The sequence below is a fragment of the Pristiophorus japonicus genome, chromosome 4 (genome assembly GCF_044704955.1).
Source record: "Pristiophorus japonicus isolate sPriJap1 chromosome 4, sPriJap1.hap1, whole genome shotgun sequence".
Lineage (NCBI taxonomy): Eukaryota > Metazoa > Chordata > Chondrichthyes > Pristiophoridae > Pristiophorus > Pristiophorus japonicus.
In genome coordinates this window covers 133,496,994-133,520,562 of record NC_091980.1, presented here as the reverse complement: position 1 = coordinate 133,520,562, position 23,569 = coordinate 133,496,994, and the positions used below count along the sequence as shown (strand labels likewise).

At 39.6% G+C, this 23,569-nt stretch overlaps 1 protein-coding gene across 5 annotated transcripts in view; it reads left to right on the top strand.

Annotated features, from left to right (window-relative positions):
* Positions 1-23,569, top strand: part of clint1a (clathrin interactor 1a) — a 215,066-nt gene that overhangs the window by 116,601 nt on the left and 74,896 nt on the right. For all 5 annotated transcript variants that reach the window (XM_070878585.1, XM_070878586.1, XM_070878582.1 and 2 more), the window contains 4 exons: positions 12,401-12,505; positions 15,085-15,181; positions 18,700-18,808; positions 20,257-20,421. In XM_070878585.1, coding sequence (XP_070734686.1) covers positions 12,401-12,505; positions 15,085-15,181; positions 18,700-18,808; positions 20,257-20,421 — 476 coding nt within the window. The remainder of the gene's footprint in view (positions 1-12,400; positions 12,506-15,084; positions 15,182-18,699; positions 18,809-20,256; positions 20,422-23,569) is intronic.

Sequence of the window (23,569 nt, the reverse complement as noted above, 5' to 3'; positions counted from 1 at the left end):
TAAAATTAGAAGGTTCCTTTACTCTGCATCTAATTGTACTGTTTGACACTGAGTACCCATTACCGAGTAGTAAATGGCTCACATTGAGCACAAAATTCATAATTTTGTTTTTAAAAAGGTACCCAAATAAACAAACATTTTAGACTGACACTTCTGTACCTTGAGATGGTTTAGATCTGTGTGTTTTGTCACAAGTGCCTAGTGTTTGTTTAGTGCCCCGTGGTAGCATTCTGTCGTCATTTTTGCCCTTTTGATTTCCTTGTCGATAACCTGTTAGCTGAGATTAGTCCTTAAGATTTAAACACATGTTGTATTTTAACCTGAATTGCCAATTTATAATGTTTTATAAACTCAGCTAACTGCTTTTGTAGCCACGACCTCCTTAAGAATTGTTTAGACGAATAGAGAACAGATTTGCTGAGAATCAAATGTTCCACAAACAATGGACCAATTTCTTTTAAGTAACATCAATTCAGATGTTGCTTATTAGATTTAGCTGACTATGGCCATTGATGGAACTTTGAAGTGGGGAAAAACGCAAGGGGAAAAGCAAAAAAAAATACATATGTATGTGTTGTGTTTGGCTGCTGAAACATTTCAGCCCACATACTTCTTGGCATACTGGTAGCTTCACTACTTTGGGGGTCTTGAGTTATTGAACGTTCCACGAGAAACTTAAGTGGGTGGATCAAATTGTGGGTGTGTGATTAAAAAGGGAAATTTGGCAAAAATATCTAGGTATAATTGGAATACCAGAGTACGAGAACTTTTAAATACAATACTGAGACTTTGTAATATTTACATTACAGAGTAATTCTCAATGTTTGTTTAATGCAGTTCAACTCCCACTCTTACTACTCCTTGTCTCATCAGTAGGGCATGTAATCATAGTCACAGCGTTTTACATTTATGAGAAACAGATCATCACTATTTTGAGGTTAAGGAAATTTAAAACTTTAAAACCATCACTAAGGCTTTACTTTACATTCACAACCAAATACTGTGGTCACAAGAGTTGCAGCTATTAAATACACATTAGCTTTTGTGCAGTATAATTTCTAAATCAGCTAACTGTTTAATATTATAATTGTACGGAACCATATCTGAAATGTGCACAAGATAGCCTTTTATTTTACTGGCACAGTGTGCGGGTTCATATTTATGCCTAGTTGATAGTTTTTCTCCCATAAAGATTGCATTCACTTTGGGTCAGATTAGCTTGGACTGAATTCAATCTCTCTAGGTATATATAGAAGAGATATTAAATTATATGTGCAGCACATACCCCAAGTTTTGATATTGATTTGAAACACATCAGGTGTTTATACGAGCCGGATCTAACTTGGGCTTTGCAACACATACTCTGATGTGGGTGCTTGAAAAATTCATACTATATCAGCTTGAAATATGGAAAACATAAAGCAGTACAGTTACAAATTTTGTTTAAACTTTGTGTCTGGTGAATGTATTTTCAACTACTTAACACTGGAGTGAAAAACTGACATGGTGGGTGCCCTGGTTGAATAATTTGAGGTGGTAAATCAGTAATTTTGGATTTCATAGTTCAAGTGGGTTCTGAAATGGGATGCAAACCCAAAATGTGGACTGTTCTTTTGCTAGATTATGGTTGACCTGTTGTGTATTTTCATCCGTTTCTGTTTTGTTTCATAGTCTAGCTGTGCACTTCTGTGTCACACCTTGGCTTCCTTGCCAGCCTCCCAAGATCCAGCTTGCATAAACTCCCAACTGATCCAGAACTAAGTCGCCACATCCGACCTCAGACGGACTGTAACTCACCAGCCCTGTTACTAGTCTGTCTCCATTTGCTTCCCCATCCCTCAGTACATCAACTTTGAATTGCTTATCTGGAATTCCCTCCATCCAGGCCCCCCCTATTTCCTACCTTTGCACATCCCTGTTCACACCCTTCATTTTTCTAACTTCCTCAGCTGTACCCTCGATGGCAGAGCCTTCGGCACATTCTAGAACACTCTGTCTTAAACCCATCTGCCTTGCAACATCCCACCTTAAAACGCCTCTTTAAAACCTATTTGTTCAGCCATTTCTCTTTAATCTTGTTCATATCAGTGTCTTGCTACATTTTTCTACATTCAACACTAAATAAATACAAGTAGTTGGCAGTATTAACCGACTGAGCCATCGGCTCTTCGAAAATTGAATCTGCTTAATGATGAAGATTGCTCTAATGAAATGGTCCCAGATTTTTAAAATGTGCAATGGTCTTGCTTTGTCCACCCTCATCCTCACTAACCGTTCATGTTCGCAGCAGCACAGGTGAGATGGTGATGCCTTCACAGAGCCTTCCAGCTAGATAATTAATAGGCCAGTTCCACTGAAACTTTTGTGTGAATTCAATGTGGCTTTGCTTTGCATGAATTCAGAATGTGGTATAACTGCAGTTAAAAGCAAACAAATACATTTTTCTGAGGCCTCGTGGCAGTAGTTTGGCTTCAAACCAATTGCAGTACAGGTGCAGCGTTGAGAATCCGGAACTCTTGGGACCGAGGCCGTTCTGGATTCCAGGCTTTTCCGGACTTTCAATCATCTTTCTAAAGTCAGAAATCCGGAAATACTCGAGCGTCAGAAATGGGGGTGGCGAAGAGGTGTTCGGGCCGGCCGCGTCGAGGACGAGGTGTTCGGGCGGGGCCCCGCCGAGGAGCTGTTTGGGCCGGTCGGCTCCATCGCGGAGGAGATGTTCGGGTGGGCCGCCGAGGTGGCCCCGATGTAAGGGCAGCAGCAGAGGCGAGGCCCGAGGTCGGTGGGTCCAGATTCCGGAATATTTTACGGATTCCAGATGACCCTGCCACCAATCGGTCCGGATTCCAGAACTCCGGATTCTCAACGCTGCATGTGTATAACTCCAAATAGTGGGAAGAGCACTTTTTAAACTTTAACATTAAAGTTCAGAATGCTACCAAGCCTTTTAAGTTTTTAATATTTGCTAATAACACTTTGTCCTGTCAGTTCTTCACTATCATAAAAACATCACTGGCATTCATATGCTTGGGAGCAGAATGCTGTGCATGCATCTAGACATGTAGAGCCGAGCTTCACTTCCCATAGAGCAATGTAAATCAGGCACTATTGCATTCACATGTTGGTTTGCACTGCTCTTAAAGCATGTATATTAGTTGTCAAACTGTTACCCACAATTAATGTTTTTTTTCCCAGTCAAGCACCTGACTTACCTGGAAACTCATCATCATGCTTTGCTACGCTTGTTAGTCAGAGCCAAAATACTGAGAAATCCATGTAAGACCAGTTTCTGTTTGCCAGATAGAGAATGCACACTTGCTTCCTATTGAGATACAGCCACTTACCTAAGCTCGAGATTTGAAATACTGGTCGGCGAGAGAAAAGGTTTAGGAACTGTCAGGTATGCGTAGGAGTACTGTTGGAGGTTCATTAGCCAAAATTGCACAACTTACTAGCTCAGGGCACTACTCAGTGTTTGCATGCACAACTAAGGCATTGACTTGCAATGCTATCTGGAGCTGGGAATGAAGAATCCCAGTGAAGGATTTACCTCTAAATGGTCCTATCAAGAGCCAGGCTGGCTGGTCAATTATTAACCATGCCCTGGAACACACTGGTTCAGGAATTGGATCAGAGATTACAGAGGAACGAATTCTAATATTACATCTGCATTGTGTCATCTTGGAGCCAACTGGACTCTTGAATAGATTTTCTGGCAACATGGACATATCACTCTTTTCGCCCCCCCCCCCTAAAACCAAATAACATATTATGATATTTGTGTTAAGTTTCTTTTGTACAGAATATAAGTAAATAATGCTCAGCTTCTGCGTTGTTTTCGGGCCCAACATCTGTAATGTAGCAATTGCACCACATCTTTTTAAATCAGCCATTTGCGTGAATGCTGTTCTCCGACCAATGCCACCCCCCTCGCCCTAACATTCCCTTTCTCAAGTAAGAGTATTATATTTACTTATGTATATTGGCTGCAATAGTGATTAGCACTGAAATTACTGACACTCTTGTGTAAGTGGGTGGGAGTTCAGGACGAGTGAACACTTCGAATTTCTTTGCTCTGTTTTTGTCCTATTCATTTAAAGCTAGAAGTACCATGTTTTTTCTTTTTCTGAGAGAATCCTACAATACGGTGTTTGTATTGAGGTTCTTTCATGTGAAGGAATGAAAATTCTTATCTTTGGGTTTTGACACTGCCATGAATGATACTGGCTGATTTTTGTTTCTTTAAAAAGCAGCAAGAAACAACAGTGGTATCAGAGTTTCTTACCCTGTGTAATGAATGTGAGCACGTTGATCTGTGTTCTCGCTTGCTGACCCCTCCTCACCAGCCTATTTTTACTCCTTCAACTTTTCTCTTCGCATCCAAAGTCGCTGTCTCGTGTCCGGCTGCAGTTCTGTAGGTGCCAGTTGCCGTTGCCATTTAGTATATTGGCCAAGTCCAATTCATTATACCATGAGTGTCGTTGGACTGCTTTGTCCGGGCCTGCTCCTGTCCTCAGCGGAGGTTCCCGCAATCACTTTCTAACGTCCATCACTGACTAGCTATCATCATAGGCGGTACCTCGAATAAGGATGACTTGGTTCCACGAGTTCACAGGTATTTCGATGAAGGACCCAATGTTCCAGTCCTGAACTCCAATTGAGAGGTTGGAAGATGCCTGTGCGTGAATTTTTTTAATGTATGGTGACCGTTGCACACCAACCACCACACGGACTTGACAGAGCTAGGCCTTTATCCAGTGGAAAGGGTTAACCAGGACGACTGGAGACCTGCTCTGCTGCACGGACCTAGCGTGCACACATATCGCAGTGTGGGCTGGCCTGTGCTTCCCTGGGCCCTCAGCTCTTCTGGGCCCCGTACCCTCGCCATTGACTGCACCCACGTCGCTTTGCAGGCAGAGCATATCAATCCTGAGTTATTCCGTAACCGCAAAGGCTACCACTCACTGTGCAGTTTGGTGTGCGACCATACACACAGAATCCTCACCATCAATGCCTGCTATCCTGGCAGCAACCACGATGCCATCATTCTGTGCCAGACAAGTATGGCAACTCTGTTCCAGCCACCACATCAAGCTTGCGGCTGGCTTCTGGGAGACAAGGGCTATCCGTTCTCTTTACAGTGCCTTTTCCTAATCTACTGCTGCCGCATAGTATTTCCCCAGTGGCTGCAGCAGGGCTGGTGGAAGACTGCTGATTGTCGGTGCCAGGAGACTACAGACAGCCTGTGGGATATCCTCAACCAGCTCTGGGCTTGGAAGGCCCAGCTGTAGACTGCACCACTTCAGGATGGGTGGAGGCAGTGTGGGCTGACTGGATGACAGGCAGCGACAAGTGCAATGGCGGAGTGGTGATGGTGGGATCAGGAATGCTGTCATCCTGAGAGGACACCAGGTTCCAGCTCCACCAACCTACACCATTCCCCTGGGGCAGCACCTCAGCATCCCTACCAATCTGCTGGAGCACAGATTGGTGGCTTGAGATACCATAAGATCCCCGGTGGACTGTGGTGGACCCAGCGACGATGGCAGCAGTCAGAGCTTGCATGGCACCAAGCTGGGATGGCATGAGAGCAGTCTGAGATTCGATGCCATCAACCATTGACTACATTACAGCACTAAGACATTGCATTGTGGGGCTTCTGCCTGTGCTGCAATGAATGCTTCTACATCGCCCATGACACGTGTCATGAGTTCTGGGAGTCCACCATCCTCTACAGAGTGGAAATGATGGGCTCCATGGTGTGCGCAGAGCTCTGCAATGTTGGAGACGGACGCCTCCATGCTCATTACCATTGCTGAGAGGCTCTCGTACACCCTTGCCATTGCACCTATCATCTCCGAGTGCATGACTGGCTAGCTATAGGGGAACGGTGTCCAGCAAATTTATCCTCACTGGCCTGAGGGCTCTGAGACCAGTTGTTGTGGTCACACTGCCACCCTGGTGGAGATCTCTTATTTTCAGCACAGAAATTTGGGGCTTTCCAATCTGTATAGCTTAATTATATGCCACCTTTATCAACTGAGCTATTTAGGGTGCTCATTTGTCTGTTTTAATACATTGATTTTTTTCCCCCTGAAGTTTATTTTGGTGCAGCATAAATTACTTATAAAATGGCTAACATATTTACCCTTTTCTCTTTCCTTCCTCCTCCTCCACCCAAACCAAAATAAACATGAAAGAGGTCTAATTCTACTGCTGTTGGGTAAACTTCGCATTGAAAGTGTTGAAGATGCAAATCAAATTCTTTCCACTCCAGATTTAACTCAACAATAAACACAAGCAATGCTTGAACAAAGCTAGCAGAAAGTAGTACCTAAAAAAGCAAGTGACACTGGCTCTGTGAACAGAATATCAGATATGCATAGACTGTCGGACCTTGCTGTTACACAGCTGACTGCGTTTGTGGGTAAGGATGTGTTAAATGCAGCCTGGCTTAGAAAGGGAGCAATGTTCCCTGGATGGAACCCAGTATAAACTAATCAAACAGCTCCCCCTGGCCTCCAAAGCTGTCTACTGCTATTAAATTTATATCAATCACAGGAAGTCTTTGCATTCGAAGTCGTCATTTTTTCCCCTCACATCTGGAAGAGGGAAATTATTTTTTGCACCAAAGGTCACAGGGATTCTGGGTAGGGCAAGGAATAAGAGCCATGCAAAACCTGGGAAAGGAAGAATACAACTACTTTTCCACCTTTCCCCCAAAAAAGTTATTTTTGAATGGTTTGGTTGCAAGCCAAGCTACACATCTAGTTTTTTTGGTTTGCTCGATGCAGAATGTAGCGCATGGTTTCGAAAACAATGATTTGGAATTAATTGTGTCCTTAAATAGACCTCTTAATGAATAAAATTGCTTTCCCCAGAGAATAGCAACTTTTACTCTTTTGTTGAGATTATATTTTTTTCTTCGTGGAATAGAGTTGAGAACAGGAGGGTTTAAATGGCTTTTAATGGGTATTTAATTTTTCTGTTGCACTCCATTAACTGTCACCAGGAGCTGGTGCCTTATTCAATGTCCTGTGTAAGAAGATTTAATAGATCAAAGGGAGAAAATGAAGCAACTCATTAAGTGCTGCTTCTAAAGTCTATTTTTGGAATGTTGGAGTTACACTGCAAAAGCTGCATTTGTGAGGAGAGGAGGTGCAAATAAAGTAATTTTTTAAAAAAGTTGACATTGCACTATACAAACTAGGACATCAATATTACAACAATAATAAACAAATTCCTAACAGTCAGACACCCATAATATCAAAAGATCATATTGAATAAAATGAGGAGTTGTACTGAGAGTCTCGGTAATGAAATAGGCTGAGCGCAACCTTAATAAACCTACAGACCCGGTCTTAGGGCACCATGTCATGGAATTTACAGTACATCACAGGGTGGTTAGCAGGAATCCAAATAATCAGTTACAAACCGGTTAAAGACACCCATTAATACTCACCCTCTCCAAAAGATCATGAGTATCTAAACTGTTTTCTTGAAGCCCAGACAAACCTGTCATATTTGTGCTTGTATTTATTATTTGCTGGTGTGTCCTGTTTGAATTTTGTGGGCCTGGAGTTTTGGAAAGTGCTCTTTTTAGCGCTATTGCCTCACTGGTAGAACAATGCAAAATCAGAATGCCAAGATCTAAGGTATCAGCAACCGAAAGTATCTGCAAATTAATGGGATCATGGATTTAAACTTTATACGGGAATCCCAAGCCTCATTGTTATGCACCTATGTGGTTCATGAAGTCAAAATTTTGGGAGACCTCTGTGTAGAACTTAATAGACTTCCCTCCCTAACTGTTAGTAATGCTAACTCCTGAAGGAACCCCCCAAAAAAGCAGAGTTAATTTTTTTTGATGATCAGGGAAGATGCTGGAAATGTATAGCAGACCAGTCAGCCTTTGTAAAGGGAAGACATGTTAAAGTTGGATTTTTCAGAACTGAATATTGTGTTCCAAAATTTGTGGTAATGCACCGTGCTGTACTTGTGCTTTTGTCACTGGTATTAATGATAATTTGTTTGTCTGCAGTATATATTGCTTGGCCCAGGTGAAACCTCTAATTATGTGATATGCAGCCCCAGTTATCACTGGCTTCCCTTTTCCAGTCTGGCATGCAGTAGAGACTGCATTAGAAAGCTAGCGAAGAGCAAATGTGTACACACCACTAAATTTCCCTTTTCAGTTGGATATGTTTGGTATAATAAATCGTTAAATTTAACTACAAACATTTTGACTCTTGTATTTGCAAAATGTTTAAAAATTATTTGGGGATAAAACGGAGTTCTTAACTTTAAAAAAAATTTCTATCACATTTATCACTTACTACTGCTGTAGCAGTGGGGGGATTTGAATAAGACAGTAGCCTGTTTCTAAAGTAATGTAATATTTGGTCAGATCTGAATAAAACTTTGCACAACCTTGTCTCAAGTGGACAGGATGCAATCTATATGTGTCCCACTTAAGCCAAAATGTCAGGACTACATCAAAACTTTTTTTCACCAGACCTGAAGCTAGACATTGTTTTCAATCATAAACTAGAGATAAGAGAATTCTGCAAACAATTATGGGTTTTTAAGCAGTTTGAACTTGGACTGTCCACTGTTAGTACAATTTCAGTGAAGCATCATGGTTGGATGTGTGAAACCTTTACACGATGTCCATTCAAACTGCGGAAAACATTCAGTGGTGCAGGTATAGATTTTGTCCTTTCAAATATAGGTGAAGGCAGTATATAATAAGTTGAAGTACTGCTGGTTACAGGTATGTCACTGGTAATGGGAGTGGTTTGAGGTGATTTTAAGTATATTAGTGCAACATTAGAATGTATTTTCTGTAATATGATTCCTCCCCCCTCCCCCCCCCCCCCCCCAACTCCCCCTTCATAGTGTATCTGTATATACTAAGTTAACTAAGCCTAACATCAACAATACAAACTAATGTCTAAACCAAGATTATTTTTTTCAGTACTGGATTTCACCATAAACATCTTTCTTTTTGCCCTTGGTCCATTTTGAAAACGGATTTGCTGCACACATCCATCAGCACTTAGCTGTCTCTTTAATGATGTTATAGTGTACGAAAACGTGGTGGTCATATCATATGCTGCGTTCCTTTCAAAGGGCATTCTTGAAACCTATGTAGTACAGATGTCTGCAAATTAAGTTTCCCTTCACCTTAACATCTATGTGATGGTATACTTTTCTTATTAACTTAAATGGCCTATTCCTTAATGCTACCAGTTTCTCTAGTTCATAGTTAACCCAGGGCTTTTGCTAGTGGAAATGGAACTGGAATACCTACCGGTTGTTTCACATCGCAGTGCAGATTAATAGTGACATTTTGTATTTTGCTAAATCTTATTGTAGATCTTGGGTATGATTCCGGTTTTCTTCCAACACTGTTAACTTGAATTTGCAACCTACATTTGCAGGAGATAGGCAGTTTCTATAAGCAACCATGCCACTTGTGAACCGAAACCTGCGTGCTCATATATGCCAGATGGACTAAACATTATCCTTTAGTTATGCTATAAAGCAGCAGAGACAATGTGGGATGCCCACTATTCTCTACTCCAAAAGGCAGTAAATACTGATTTGTCAGACTCTTACATTCAGGTTAAAAATTAATTGTTTAATTCAGAAGAAAAATAATTATCTGGAAGCAGAAATATATAGCAAGGTACTAAGTACAAATACTAAGAAAATAATGCTTGATTTAGCCCTACAGGAGATTAAAATATCTTGTTCAGAATGTACACACGATACGGCAGTCTTTTTAAGACTTTTGGAGGAAACATACTTTTTGTAGCCTTACCGATAAAATGACCATGTGTAATGCAGCATAAATCCTAAGTCTGTGTGAAAAAACCAAGTGCCAGAAACTGGACAGAACTGTACTATAGATTAATAAAACAGTCCTCTCTCTTTCCCCCCCCCCCCCCCCCCCCCCCCCAGCAGCTTGTACAATTTTTAGGTCTTAAAGGCAGGTTTCATCATCCAAGATGAAATACATTGTATGAAGAGCCATTGGGCAATTTGACGCACACCATCTGTAACTCGCACCTGCCAAGGTTTTATACACGTGCATTTTGAACTTCTACTAAAACAAACCCCACTCCTTTATCTGTTTAATTACCAGATCAATCAATTTGCCCCATTTCTTGCAGCATGACTCCAATTTCCATTTTACCATTAGTTATTTCTAAAAATTTACCTTGTATATCTTTGAAGATATATATATTTTCACAATTTTATGTACAAGAGCAACTCTGACTTTTTTAACAGTTCCTATAACTAACATCACAATTTACTTTGGGTAACTGCCTCCTTAACTCTCTCAGGCAAATGAGTTTTCAGACATGCCTGCATTAAAAAAAAAAGTGTGGGCGGGAAAAGAAAAAGCTAGATATAAAAAAAACTGCAGCTGCAACTTCTAACTCTGTGTTCTACTTTGTTTTTGTTTCTAGTCATTCTTTTTGGCGGGGGTTGATCAGCTGGATTATTTTTTTCTCCACCCAGGATTTAAAAAAATCTAAAATGGGAAGGTGGGGGTCTGACTGTTGGCTGCTAACTTGCGTAGTGCAGTGCCCCCTGCTGCAAGATGAATGTCAATGCAGAGAGAGGAAGCAATTTTCAGTAACATTTTTATCTGATGAAGGTTTGAGTATTTGATGGGGAAATAAAACCTTTTCTAGCTTGTTACTGTCATCAAATGTATCAGCAACTCTTATTTGTTGCAGAATTGTGATACTGATACCTAGGAGTTAAATGGTTTAAATGTGGACAGTATATGATGGACGGTAATGCACTCCATGTGGATAAGAAAAGCTGTTGAGGTTTGTGAGAAGAAAGTGAAGTGTTTGTGACAGTACTGCCAGATATATATATTGCAGTTTGCTTCCATCAAAGCACACCTGACTCTTCAAATTCACTGTTTGCAGCAAAGTATGTTAATGGGCAGGGCACTTTAAAAGAGAGCATGGTGTTATGGTATGAAGTCATCAATATAATATGATATGTCATGTTACTGTGTTCAAGGGAAAGTAGCAAATAACAGATGTCAAGCTTACACATTGCATTAAAGATAACCAAGCACAAATTTCATCAACATGATCTAGGATGGAGTTGTGCTTGTAGCTGATGAAACGGATTGCTGTATTTTAATACTAAATTTGAAAGACTAAACTCTTATGTTCTGTGTCGAGGTGCGAAATACACTGCCTTAAAGTATACAGAATTCTTAAGTCAGAAACAAACTGCAGCTCAACCATTATCTCTTATTACAGTGCATAAGTTTTTACCAAAAGCAGACAGCTTCACTGTATGAAGTGATGTGTGGTGGGTACTGAAGGTTTACAAACTTGAAGAGATGCTCATTAAATGATACTACAGAGGCCTTGATTTGATAAGTGATGACCATGGTACTTGTTCTAAGCTGGTGTTGCACACTAAAGCACATCCTAAATAATTCTAATGTATAGATTTTCATACTGGCATCTCCCGATCTCTAAGGACGCCAGATTTCTGTCTCGATCATCAGATTGCTATATTTTTCTGCATTTGTTGACTTAACGTGCTATTTCTTGTATAAAAATAAAGTGCTGGCAATTACATAGGGGATATACTGCACCAAAACTAGCCATTCGGCCCAACCAGTCCATGCTGGCATTTATACTCCACTTGAGCCTCCTCCTGTCTTGTCTTCATCTAAATCTCTCAGCATAATCCTCTATTCGCGGCTCCCTCATGCTTGTCCAGCCTCCTCTTAAATGTATCTATACTTTTCGCTTCATCCATTCCCTGTGGTAGCGAGTTCCACATTCTGGTCAGGCAGCATCTGTGGAGGGAGAAACAGAGTTAATGTTTCAGATCTGTCACCTTTCGTCAGAACATTTCGTTAACCTAGAGCAAATGTTAACGGAAATGTTTTCTGTGACAATGGTACTGTTTTCCTTTTGGGTAGCTGACACTGTTGAAAACTAGGACAGGAAGGACCCAGGATTGATTTAATATTTGAAATTGGATTTCCTCATGCTGAAAAGTTTCAAACCCATGTACCAACGTGACCATGAAAGTGGCGACCTATAATTACTATCTGGCCACATTTTTGATATCCATTTTATCTGAGTAGGATTTTCTTTGTGAACTTGGTCCAGGCCTGATGAAACCTACTGTATCCTGTTCGATTATTCAGCAAAGCTAATGGAACAGTAACACTTGATTTAAGACAAGTTAAATGCATGCTGATGTGTCCTAAGGGCAGCCTGACACAAAAATGTTTTCCCCGCCCTATGGAGGTATCTCATTAAAGCTGTCAGTGAGTCATTATTAAGTTTTCATGTGGTTGTGTGTTTTGATGCTAATGTAATGTGTATGACTTGTTTCATTTCAGCACAAATGTGGTTATGAATTATTCAGAGATCGAGTCTAAGGTTCGAGAAGCAACCAATGATGATCCGTGGGGACCTTCGGGGCAGCTAATGGCAGATATCGCCAAGTAAGTACTAATCTTACTGAGCTCTGGGGGTATCTCCAGATATGCATGGATTGAGCATGCTGCTAAATTATCTGTTCAAACCATTGATTTATTTATTGTTTGAGTAAAAGCTGTGATATTGCTGTTTTGGTCCGGAGGTTGCATTTCAAAATAAGAAATTGAATTTACACCATGTTCATTTTACTTCAAGAGCAAAACGCAGTGGAATGGGAATGGGCTGGGGAAAGCATATGGGAACTGGAACGCCTAATGATGTTGCTCCAGGAGCAGCCCTGACCCCACTCTTCATGAAGATTATGCAGTTTGTTACGCTTGTTACATTTTGTTTCTAATGGTCTTGAGCTGCGCAGGACGAGTGAAAAGGATGTTATCACTTTAACCCCACCAACCTCTTGCATCATTCCTAGTTGTTACAGTGCAAGTAACATTTACTTTTAAAAGAACTAACATTTTACAAATTATTTCAGTGCATGCTAAAGGATATCCCATAAAATTCCATTCTTCCCTGCAAATCACAGTGCACAATTTGTTACTGGGTTTCAGGAGCTTTATATGAAATAACTTTATACTGGTTGCATTGCTAATGAGTAAAGCAATGTAAAAAATGCTTGGGGATCAGCACTTTAACCTAGCAAATTGTATTGTACAAGTTTTATTTAACTTGCTGTACTTAAGCCAGTACGTCAATACAATTGTGAAGTACTCATCGCCTCCAATTGGTCCCACCCCTACCACTATCAGTGATGAACCTGTAACCGACAGTACTTCAGCCCAGTGTTATGCACCTGAAAGTACTCTCTCTGGACGCAACCCAAGTTTAGATGGAAAAAAAAAAAAATTTTACTGCAGTGTTTTTCACTGTTGAAGGGGACTTTGCAGGAAAAATTCACATACTCAAATCTCGGTGACAATGCTGGTCCTTATAATAAATAACTGTACAGATTTTGCTAGATTGCAGTGCATTGCAAGTGCAAAGATAGAACTTCACATAAACCTTCACAGGGCAAAGGCTAGAAAGCTGTAGTCAAGAATTTAGCTTAGTGACTCTAATTAATTTTTAAAAGAGCCCACCATATTTATGTGGCTAGCTGCTCAGACCAGGATTTCTCAACATTGCTTTATACATTTAAAAAAAAATTTCACCAAGTTTTAAATTTTGTTCCTCAATCTACCTAGTCATGTAGACTACAACTAGATGATCTTTTGTGATATGTTTCACACATTACCCTGCCCCTGCACTGAGATCCAGCTTCATGGGTCTGTGGCGTCTACTTGACGTTCCGGGATATAATTGGTTGAAGGGACACATTCTGGTTCTGATTGGTGGGTGAAAAATCTCTGCAACATTACATTCAGTTGCAATATTTGTAATTATATAGTTAGTTAGACAGATAGGTGTGAGCAGGATAGAAAACTGGATAAAGTGAGAGCTTAAGTGCTTAGGTGATGCAAGCTTGGGTTTTGAAAGCCTGCAGATTGTAGAAGATGATGAGAAGACTGTAGAAGTGTGAAAGATAACTGATGACACTCATTGTGCTAAGCAATCAAAACATCAGTGGCGTGAATATTTGTTTGGATCAGGCCCATGCACACTTACTGCTTTAGGAATTCTGCATTGGAACTGGCCATGAGCAGAAAGTGGTTCCGTGTGTTGGAAATCTCTGTTTAGTAAGCTCCTTCTTAATTTTCCCCCACCTCTAACCTCTCCTCCAATGCAAGTCAGTTAAACTCCACTGGCCATTAGAAATATTGGGGCCTGTAGTAGTGTTCAGGAAAATAATTATCTTAAATATGTCAAAAACTTTTCTCTCCATCACAGAAGTATTGAGTTCAGATATGTTTGGGAGGAAATTCCAATTCATGAAGTGTATGTGATCATAACTAATTAGTGGTAAAAGTGTGGTACAATTTTAAGTCATATCTCTGCATTTTAGAGTCAGAATGTGCAGAGTATTTTCCTGTCATTTGTTGCCCAGTATCCTGTATGTATTATCAACAACTATGGTTTTACCTGCATTGCCAGCTCGTCCTTCCAGGGCAGTGAATGCTTTTGTAAACTGTACAATATAATGAATGATCACAGGATGAATTGGCTGTTTATTTGCATCCTCCTTGATTTAGAGCTAGTAAGTGTGCAAACTGATCCAAAATCAATGAAGGACCCAGTTTGTATCTGCAACTTGTCCCAGACCATCTGTTACATATGTAATAACACTAAATATTTGATATGCTGTACATCAGATCAACACAGAAAACTCTTAGTAGCCAGCTGGGGTCTGCTGGGGCATTTTTCTTTCATATTAATGTACTGACAATAATTTGTGGTACTGCTTGATTCATAATGCCTATTTGTAAAAGGAAATGTTATGTGTGTATGCCAAACCTATTCTGCCACCTACAGCCAGCCCTTATTTATTGCTTCTGCTGTGGGAGCACACACCCACAGCAATTTCCTTTTTACGAGTAAAAATAGCACAGAGTAAACGCCTAAGGTCCCACTCACACACTGTTCAGTTCTTTTGCTTTGTTTTCTTTCTTTACATATATTGGATCTGCTAAAGCTGCTTTTTTTATTGTAGGTCTACGTTTATGTATGAGCAGTTTCCTGAAGTTATGAACATGCTTTGGAGTCGTATGCTGAAAGACAATAAAAAGAACTGGCGGCGGGTCTATAAGGTGGGGTAACCAAGCATTCCTTTCTCATTTCATGGCACTTCCTATTCAGACTTCCCAAATTTCTAAATGCAACTTTTTCTTTTTTTTTTAAAAAACTCATGGAGGAGGTTAATATATTGTAAAAAAAACAAAGCAGATTTTATTGTTTTATTTTGACATTGAAAAATTGACTAAAGAAATTTAATATTTGTGCTGTCAACCATCTGCCAAATAGTAGCACAATCTGTCTCAAATTCATGATCACATAAAATGGTTTAAATGCTAAAATCTCGAGTGGTTTGCATCACATTAAATATACTCTGTACCATCATTTTTTTCTTCAGTTTTAAATTTTCCAATAGTTCTCTTTTTTATATTGCTGCACAGCACAGTGGTCTTTACTATTAAAACATTTGAACTCCGTTTCAACTACATTGAGGAAAATTGCATCAATTTAAAAACAGCATTGAATTTCATTACATCGTAAAGCTTCAGTCTCCAAATGGGATAGAAGCAATTGATAGTATTTTGTTGCCATTAGAGGTGGTGTTCCATTGAACATCAGAGATCATTCTCAGTCAAAAAGTGGCGGTTGAAGCACCTCAAAATGGGGCAGGGAAAATCTCAGTTGTAAAGTCACTCTCTGAAATTCAGTAGAATGACTGTGTCTCTGTATTTGAACATTCCCTTTTTTTGTTTCAACATCCATATTTGAAGGAGCCATCTCCCATTTTTTTAAAAAATAGGGCCACATATTAACATTTCTTATAAACTTGTGGAAATTTTCACACTATGTTAATGGTGCAGCTATTCTTGTAGAAAGAATTCATATTTTCAGGAATTGCGTCTTATCAATTTTATTTGTTGTTTGAACTTGTCCATGGATCTGACCTGAATTTTATGTAACTTCTATTTTGTGTATAATGAACATTATTTTGCAATGAGATTTTTGCATGCTAGTGCATTTATCCATCTTTGTGTTTTCTAATGGCCTTCAAGTTGGGTCCAAACCATTGTAAAATGTATGAGCTAAAACTAAGACTATAGAAAATATCCAAGCACTATTACATCAATTTAATTAAAAAAAACTACACCTTGGATCTTTTTTATTTGAACTAATCCCACAGGATCTTGAGGCAGATGAGAGGCATGTGATGCTGAAGCTTGCGTTTTATTTTTCTCTCATTGGAGTGAGAATCAACTTAGAACTATCTGAACTAAAAGCAAAGGTTGTCAAGTTTATTTCTGAAATTCCCTATCTTTTTAGAATTTGTATAGGATGTAAAGGCTCAGACCACGATTCTTAAGGCTTTAATCTGCCATTCAAGGCACTTTTAGCACGCACTATAGAGTCCAGAAATTTTGGCCAATATTTATCCCTCAACCAACTTCAGCTGGTTATGCATCTCATTGCTGTCTGTAGGTCCTCGCTATGCGCAAATTGTTTCACACATTTCTCTACATTACAGCGGTGACACTCATTTCAAAAAGTGCTTCATTGGTTGTAAAGCATTTTTTGAGACTTCCTGAGTTTGTGAAAGGCTCTGTATAAATGCAAGTTATTTCCTTGCCGTTTATTTCTAAATTGCTAAAACGATTGTATAAACTTTGAAACCTTTAACAAGATAGTTTATTTTTTGCTTCCCCCCCTCTCCCCAAAACATAAAAAATAAAAGCTGTGTTTTGTTTATGACTTGAGATGTGCAATTTTTTTTTTCAACATATTTAAATGCATCTTAGCAATATTTAAAAACTTGGTTAGCTGATGGCTTTGAACAAACAAGGCAAAGGGCATGTTTGAAATTTGCTTATTTAATGTATGTTCAAGATGCAAGAAGTAAATCATTACATCCAAGAGCTTTTCGTCTTCTGATTATCTAGTAATAGATATATTTTACAATGTTTTTGGACAAATTCTTTAAATCTGTTCATGAAACAATGACTCCATGTGCCCTTTGTTTAATAACATATAAAAACGTGGAATTAATATTCTTGTAAGTGTAACAGACAACTGCAGTAATCCCCAATGTGTTTCACTGCTGAGACTCAATGATAAACAGCCGCAGATGGTAATTAACGAGGTTCAAATGCTGCAGACTATTATTTGGTCTGTTGAAGAGAATGCAGAGCTTACAGTATTTATCTCCTAATGTGTGAAATCTTTACTGAATTTTTAAAAAACTTTCAAACATGTCAGTCAACATGCAGTGTACTGTGAAAATATGTTCAACTATTTGGATTTTTAAATTGATTTACAGTACTATTTGAATGGGCGGGTGGGGAGGAGGATTGGTAACGAAATTATAGGCTACCATATTTGCAATATCCCGACAGGATGATCGTTTTCAAATGCAAATTTTAGATGGAAATTTGAGACATGTATTTTTTTTAAGTTTCCAGTTTGTACCCTTTCAGTTTACAGTACATTTTGTCTATTTTCCAGCTAAAGCTGCAGTCTCTGACAAAAGAGCAACTTTCAAAGCTAACGTTTCGAAAGTGTGTCATTCGTTGTGCATACTTGATTATGAGCAGGCATGTAGTGACCATTATAGCAGGCTGGGATCTGAGAGAGTTGTGTGTGTATTTCCTCCACCTCCTACTGTGTTTGTTATTGTGCAAGCTTTGACAAGCTGTATTGGTTACAGGTTGTAGCAGAAGTGCAGAATATTATAGTGTATTATCATGTCATTGTGTAGATTTTATTTTTTTTCTAATACCCGCTTGTCTTTCCTTTTTGGTGTCAGCTGTAATGAAATTTTAGATTGGGAGGAAGTTCTGTACCTGAAGAGAAACTCCCTAATGACTAGTTGACTGCTGATCTTGTGCTTCATAATTCAAAAAATAATTTGTTGGTTTACATTATGTGGCAGATTTGACACATTGTTTGATGGCGAATTTTGCTTTCTTTTGTATAGAGGGGGTCAAAAGCATTTATTAAAGAGGAAAGCACAAAGAATTTTGTTTCTCAAAATTGTGCTGACTTAAAATCAGCTTACGGGTATTAAATTTTATAATATAATCTGTCACGTGCATTACCCTTTACGATGTAATTTTCTGAATTTAATCCTTACATATTACAGTTTTAGTTTACTCTGTGTAGTGAAAGGGCCTTGGAAATAGTGCCCTTGTAATTGTGCAAGGGCACAGTGTCAAGTGGAAGAGTATGTTTTGTAGTTATTATAAATAATAGCTAATAAATATTTTCTATGTGCATCGACTAATTGGCAGACCGGGTCACACTTTCACCACCTAGCTCGGAAGAATGCTACTAATTAGTATGTTGTGAACGCATCAATATCGCTTTAATTTTTACTTGTGTGAAAGGCAAATTTATTTATGTTCTGTTCAGTTGGTAAACTAATCATGCAGCTGTCAATTTTGATTTGTGCTGGGAATTCCTCCCACTGACTGCTGACATTCACGGTACTTTATTAAAGCAGAAAGCAATCATTGCAATGTGGCAGGGTGCGACTTTGTTCTCGCAAACATAAAACATTTCTCTCATCGTGTTTTTTTTTCCCCTCCTCTTCCCTTTACAGTCCTTGCTTCTTTTGGCTTACCTCATAAAGAATGGGTCAGAACGAGTAGTTACCAGCGCCAGAGAACACATTTACGATTTGCGGTCAATGGAGAACTACCATTTCGTAGGTAAGCAAACCTCCAACGCTAGGGAGCAAAAAAAAAGCTTTGAGCAAATTATAACAGCAAGTGGAGTTGTCAGTCACCTGAGCCAGTAGATCAGCTTCCTTCATTAATTAGAATGTGACTGGTGGCACTATCTGAAGTGTACAGAGTCTGAGATTTGGGGGCCCTAGAGTATTAATTAGCGAAGACAAGAACTCGCAGAAAGGACATGGTAATAACAACACAACTAGCACAACATGAGTGCTCAGGTTTTTCTTTTTAAAAAAAAAACACAACAGCTATGACTCCCCTGTGATGCTCATAAAGAAATTGCCTTAATTACACAGGAAGGAAAGGTTAGACACCAACACAGACTAATCTGTTTGAAGAAGCAAGAATATCTGCAAATAATATTTACAGTGCAATGGCAATAAGGCCATGTTTTTATTGTTTTGACATTAAAGTCAAAACTTGAGGATTGAAATAAAACTGATATTAGACTTTGTCATATGTGGATGTACAACCTAAAAATAACCCAGGTGCCTTTTTTATATGGACAAATTCTGCTGGATCGACAAAGCTGTTCAGTTTCAAGTCCAATAGCTCAATTTGGGAAGAATCGCTTTTCAAAAATTGTCATTTATTGCTTTCTGTAATTAGCAATGCAGCTTTGTGCATATAGCCAATATTCTACAGACAGATGCTGCAAAAATTTAATTGGTGTATTCGCCGTGATGCAAATTTTTTTTCATATCTGGAAATTAAAATCGTACCATTTTCAATTCAATTTGTGTTCTGATTTTTTTTACTTGTATGAAAGTTGCTTTAAGACCATACAGGTATAAAATTGGTATTTTGAGACTGGGAGTAAGCATATTGCAAGCGGCCTCGACTATGCTGGACTAAGGGAGTGAAACCTTAGCCAGAGTTCAATGTTCCTAATCATTTCCAAAAAATGGGATTAGGTGTTGCTCTGCTAGAATAGCCTGTGGGCATTAAAATGTATAGACTCACAAAAGAACAGATGAGGTGCAGGAGAGCTGGTGGCACACATCGCCCTATACCCCAGTCGTAACTATCAAAAGAGAATGAAGAAAATTGACTTGATAGTTTACAGTATTAACAGCATGAAACTTACCTGCTCAGCCAGCCTCATGCTGCCTTCACACTGCTATTTTCCAGTATTGATTTTTAAACTGTGCTTAACATCATGCTATTATCCTCAGAACATCATTTTGGATAAAAGGTGATTTATATATTTGCCATAAGCACATGATAATCCAAGTTTCCTGTTTCGTTCACACATCAAGTTCTTTATATTCATTAGAGTTTTTTCACTGGGAAGCTTTGATCTAATCCATTTAGTACCTGCCGAGTGCATTTCAAATTGTCCGATTGTTGATTTGGAGATCTCATTTATTGTTCTCTGAATGTCTTTGTTTGTTTACCTGATTTTTCACTGCTATCCTCAGATGAAAATGGCAAAGACCAAGGAATAAATGTCAGACAGAAGGTGAAAGAAATGGTGGAGTTTGTACAGGACGATGATCGCCTACGGGAAGAGCGGAAAAAAGCTAAGAAAAACAAAGACAAATACATTGGGGTTTCTTCAGACAGCATGGGAGGCTTTAGATACAGTGAGTACTGAGATGCTTAGTGCAAATAGCAAAGGATGAACATGTTAAGCATCTGACTTTGAAGTTTTTCTTTTGGGTGCTCTGCAAGGATTCAGAAGAGGGACAAAAATGTAGCTGAGCTATTTGCATTTGGAAGCAAAGATTTCAAACCTAACTTTGAACAGTTCTATGACCTACATTCCAAACAATCTTCCACACGTATTTTAACTTGCACAATTAAATGGAAAACAGCATGGAATGCTCCTAACTATAGAATGATGACAACTCTTCACTGTTAAAATCTAACCATCCAAATGTTTTGGTCTGTTCAGGGAATGCTGGAAATAATGTTTGCTGGTTTAGTCAGTTTGTCTAATTCGACTTTCAAATACACATCTGGAAATAGTAGGAAAGCCATTTTTGCTGTTACAAATCCAGCCCAGACTGATGAGATCTCCTTTGTTGGCTGCCTGTAAGGGTTTGTGAAATGTGTGGGCAGTCTCAATCTGGATCTTACTGGCCATGGACCTACAGCATAAAACTGCCTCTTAATTCGACACTTAATTGCCAATGTCACTTAGATGTCATATAATGTCTGGTGTGAGAAATGGAACAAATGTCACACACATGCAAAAGAGGGTGATCTTCTGAGATCAAGGCTGGGCAGTGTAGAGGGAGTTTTACTTTGCATCTGGCTATGCTATAACTGACCTGGGAGTGCCTGATGCTGTCACTGGGTTTCTGAAATTAGTTCTGTGTCATCAGTAACATCCCATACCTTTTCTGAGTTAAATGAAACAATAGTAACCCTAGATCAGTACTTTGCATAAATTACAACTTAAACTGCTGACAATTCTTTACTACCTACTCCATTTAATTATGCCGATAGCTTTGTTGTACAATCTCTGCAATAAAAATTTCCTATCCCACCTCAAATTTTCTGTAATCTCGTTTTGCATTCCCCCTTCTTTCATTCAGGCAAAGCTTGAGTTCCAGGCATAAAATTCCATGCATTTTCCTAGCCCTTTGATACTCCAAGTGGCCATTCTTCAAATGGAAGTGTTGGTGATGAAAGGGCATAACAGCCATCTTTAATGCAGTCCTCACCTAACATGCACTTGTACATGGGTCACTGCACATTCTGGACAATTGGCGCTCCTAAGTACTATGCAGTGGTACTTGCTGGAAGTGTACATCTCTGGACATTGTGTGAGGACAGGATTGCACTTGGCTGAGCTGGATCGCCAAGGCTGTGTAGCCTGTCGATACACAGGAACATAAGAATTAGGAACAGGAGTAGGCCATCTAGCCCCTCGAGCCTGCTCCGCCACTCAACAAGATCATGGCTGATCTGGCCGTGGACTCAGCTCCACTTACCTGCCTGCTCCCCATAACCCTTAATTCCCTTATTGGTTAAAAATCTATCTATCTGTGATTTGAATACATTCAATGAGCTAGTCTCAACTGCTTCCCTGGGCAGAGAATTCCACAGATTCACAACCCTCTGGGAGAAGAAATTCCTTCTCAACTCTGTTTTAAATTGGCTCCCCCGTATTTTGAGGCTGTGCCCCCTCGTTCTAGTCTCCCCGACCAGTGGAAACAACCTCTCTGCCTCTATCTTGTCTATCCCTTTCATTATTTTAAATGTTTCTATAAGATCACCCCTCATCCTTCTGAACTCCCAACGAGTAAAGACCCAGTCTACTCAACCTGTCATCATAAGGTAACCCCCTCATCTCCGGAATCAGCCTAGTGAATCGTCTCTGTACCCCCTCCAAAGCTAGTATATCCTTCCTTAAGTAAGGTGACCAAAACTGCACGCAGTACTCCAGGTGCGGCCTCACCAATACCCTGTACAGTTGCAGCAGGACCTCCCTGCTTTTGTACTCCATCCCTCTCGCAATGAAGGCCAATATTCCATTCGCCTTCCTGATTACCTGCAAACTAACTTTTTGGGATTCATACACAAGGACCCCCAGGTCCCTCTGCACCGCAGCATGTTGTAATTTCGCCCCATTCAAATAATATTCCCTTTTACTGTTTTTTTTTCTCCAAAGTGGATGACCTCACATTTTCCGACATTGTATTCCATCTGCCAAACCTTAGCCCATTCGCTTAACCTATCTAAATCTCTTTGCAGCCTCTCTGTGTCCTCTACACAACCCGTTTTCCCACTAATCTTTGTGTCATCTGCAAATTTTGTTACACTACACTCTGTCCCCTCTTCCAGGTCATCTATGTATATTGTAAACAGTTGTGGTCCCAGCACCGATCCCTGTGGCACACCACTAATCACCGATTTCCAACCCAAAAAGGACCCATTTATCCCGACTCTCTGCTTTCTGTTCGCCAGCCAATTCTCGATCCATGCTAATACATTTCCTCTGACTCCGCGTACCTTTATCTTCTGCAGTAACCTTTTGTGTGGCACCTTATCGAATGCCTTTTGGAAATCTAAATACACCACATCCATCGGTACACCTCTATCCACCATGCTCGTTATATCCTCAAAGAATTCCAGTAAATTAGTTAAACATGATTTCCCCTTCATGAATCCATGTTGCGTCTGCTTGATTGCACTATTCCTATCTAGATGTCCCGCTATTTCTTCCTTAATGATGGCTTCAAGCATTTTCCCCACTACAGATGTTAAACTAACCGGCCTATAGTTACCTGCCTTTTGTCTGCCCCCTTTTTTAAACAGAGGCATTACATTAGCTGCTTTCCAATCCGCTGGTACCTCCCCAGAGTCCAGAGAATTTTGGTAGATTATAACGAATGCATCTGCTATAACTTCCGCCATCCCTTTTAATACCCTGGGATGCATTTCATCAGGACCAAGGGACTTGTCTACCTTGAGATCCATTAGCCTGTCCAGCACTACCCCCCTAATGATGGTGATTGTCTCAAGGTCCTGCCTTCCCACATTCTCGTGACCAGCAATTTTTGGCATGGTTTTTTTGTCTTCCACTGTGAAGACCGAAGCAAAATAATTGTTTAAGATCTCAGCCATTTCCACATTTCCTATTATTAAATCCCCCTTCTCATCTTCTAAGGGACCAACATTTACTTTAGTCACTCTTTTCCGTTTTATATATTGGTAAAAGCTTTTACTATCTGTTTTTATGTTTTGCGCAAATTTACTTTCGTAATCTATCTTTTCTTTCTT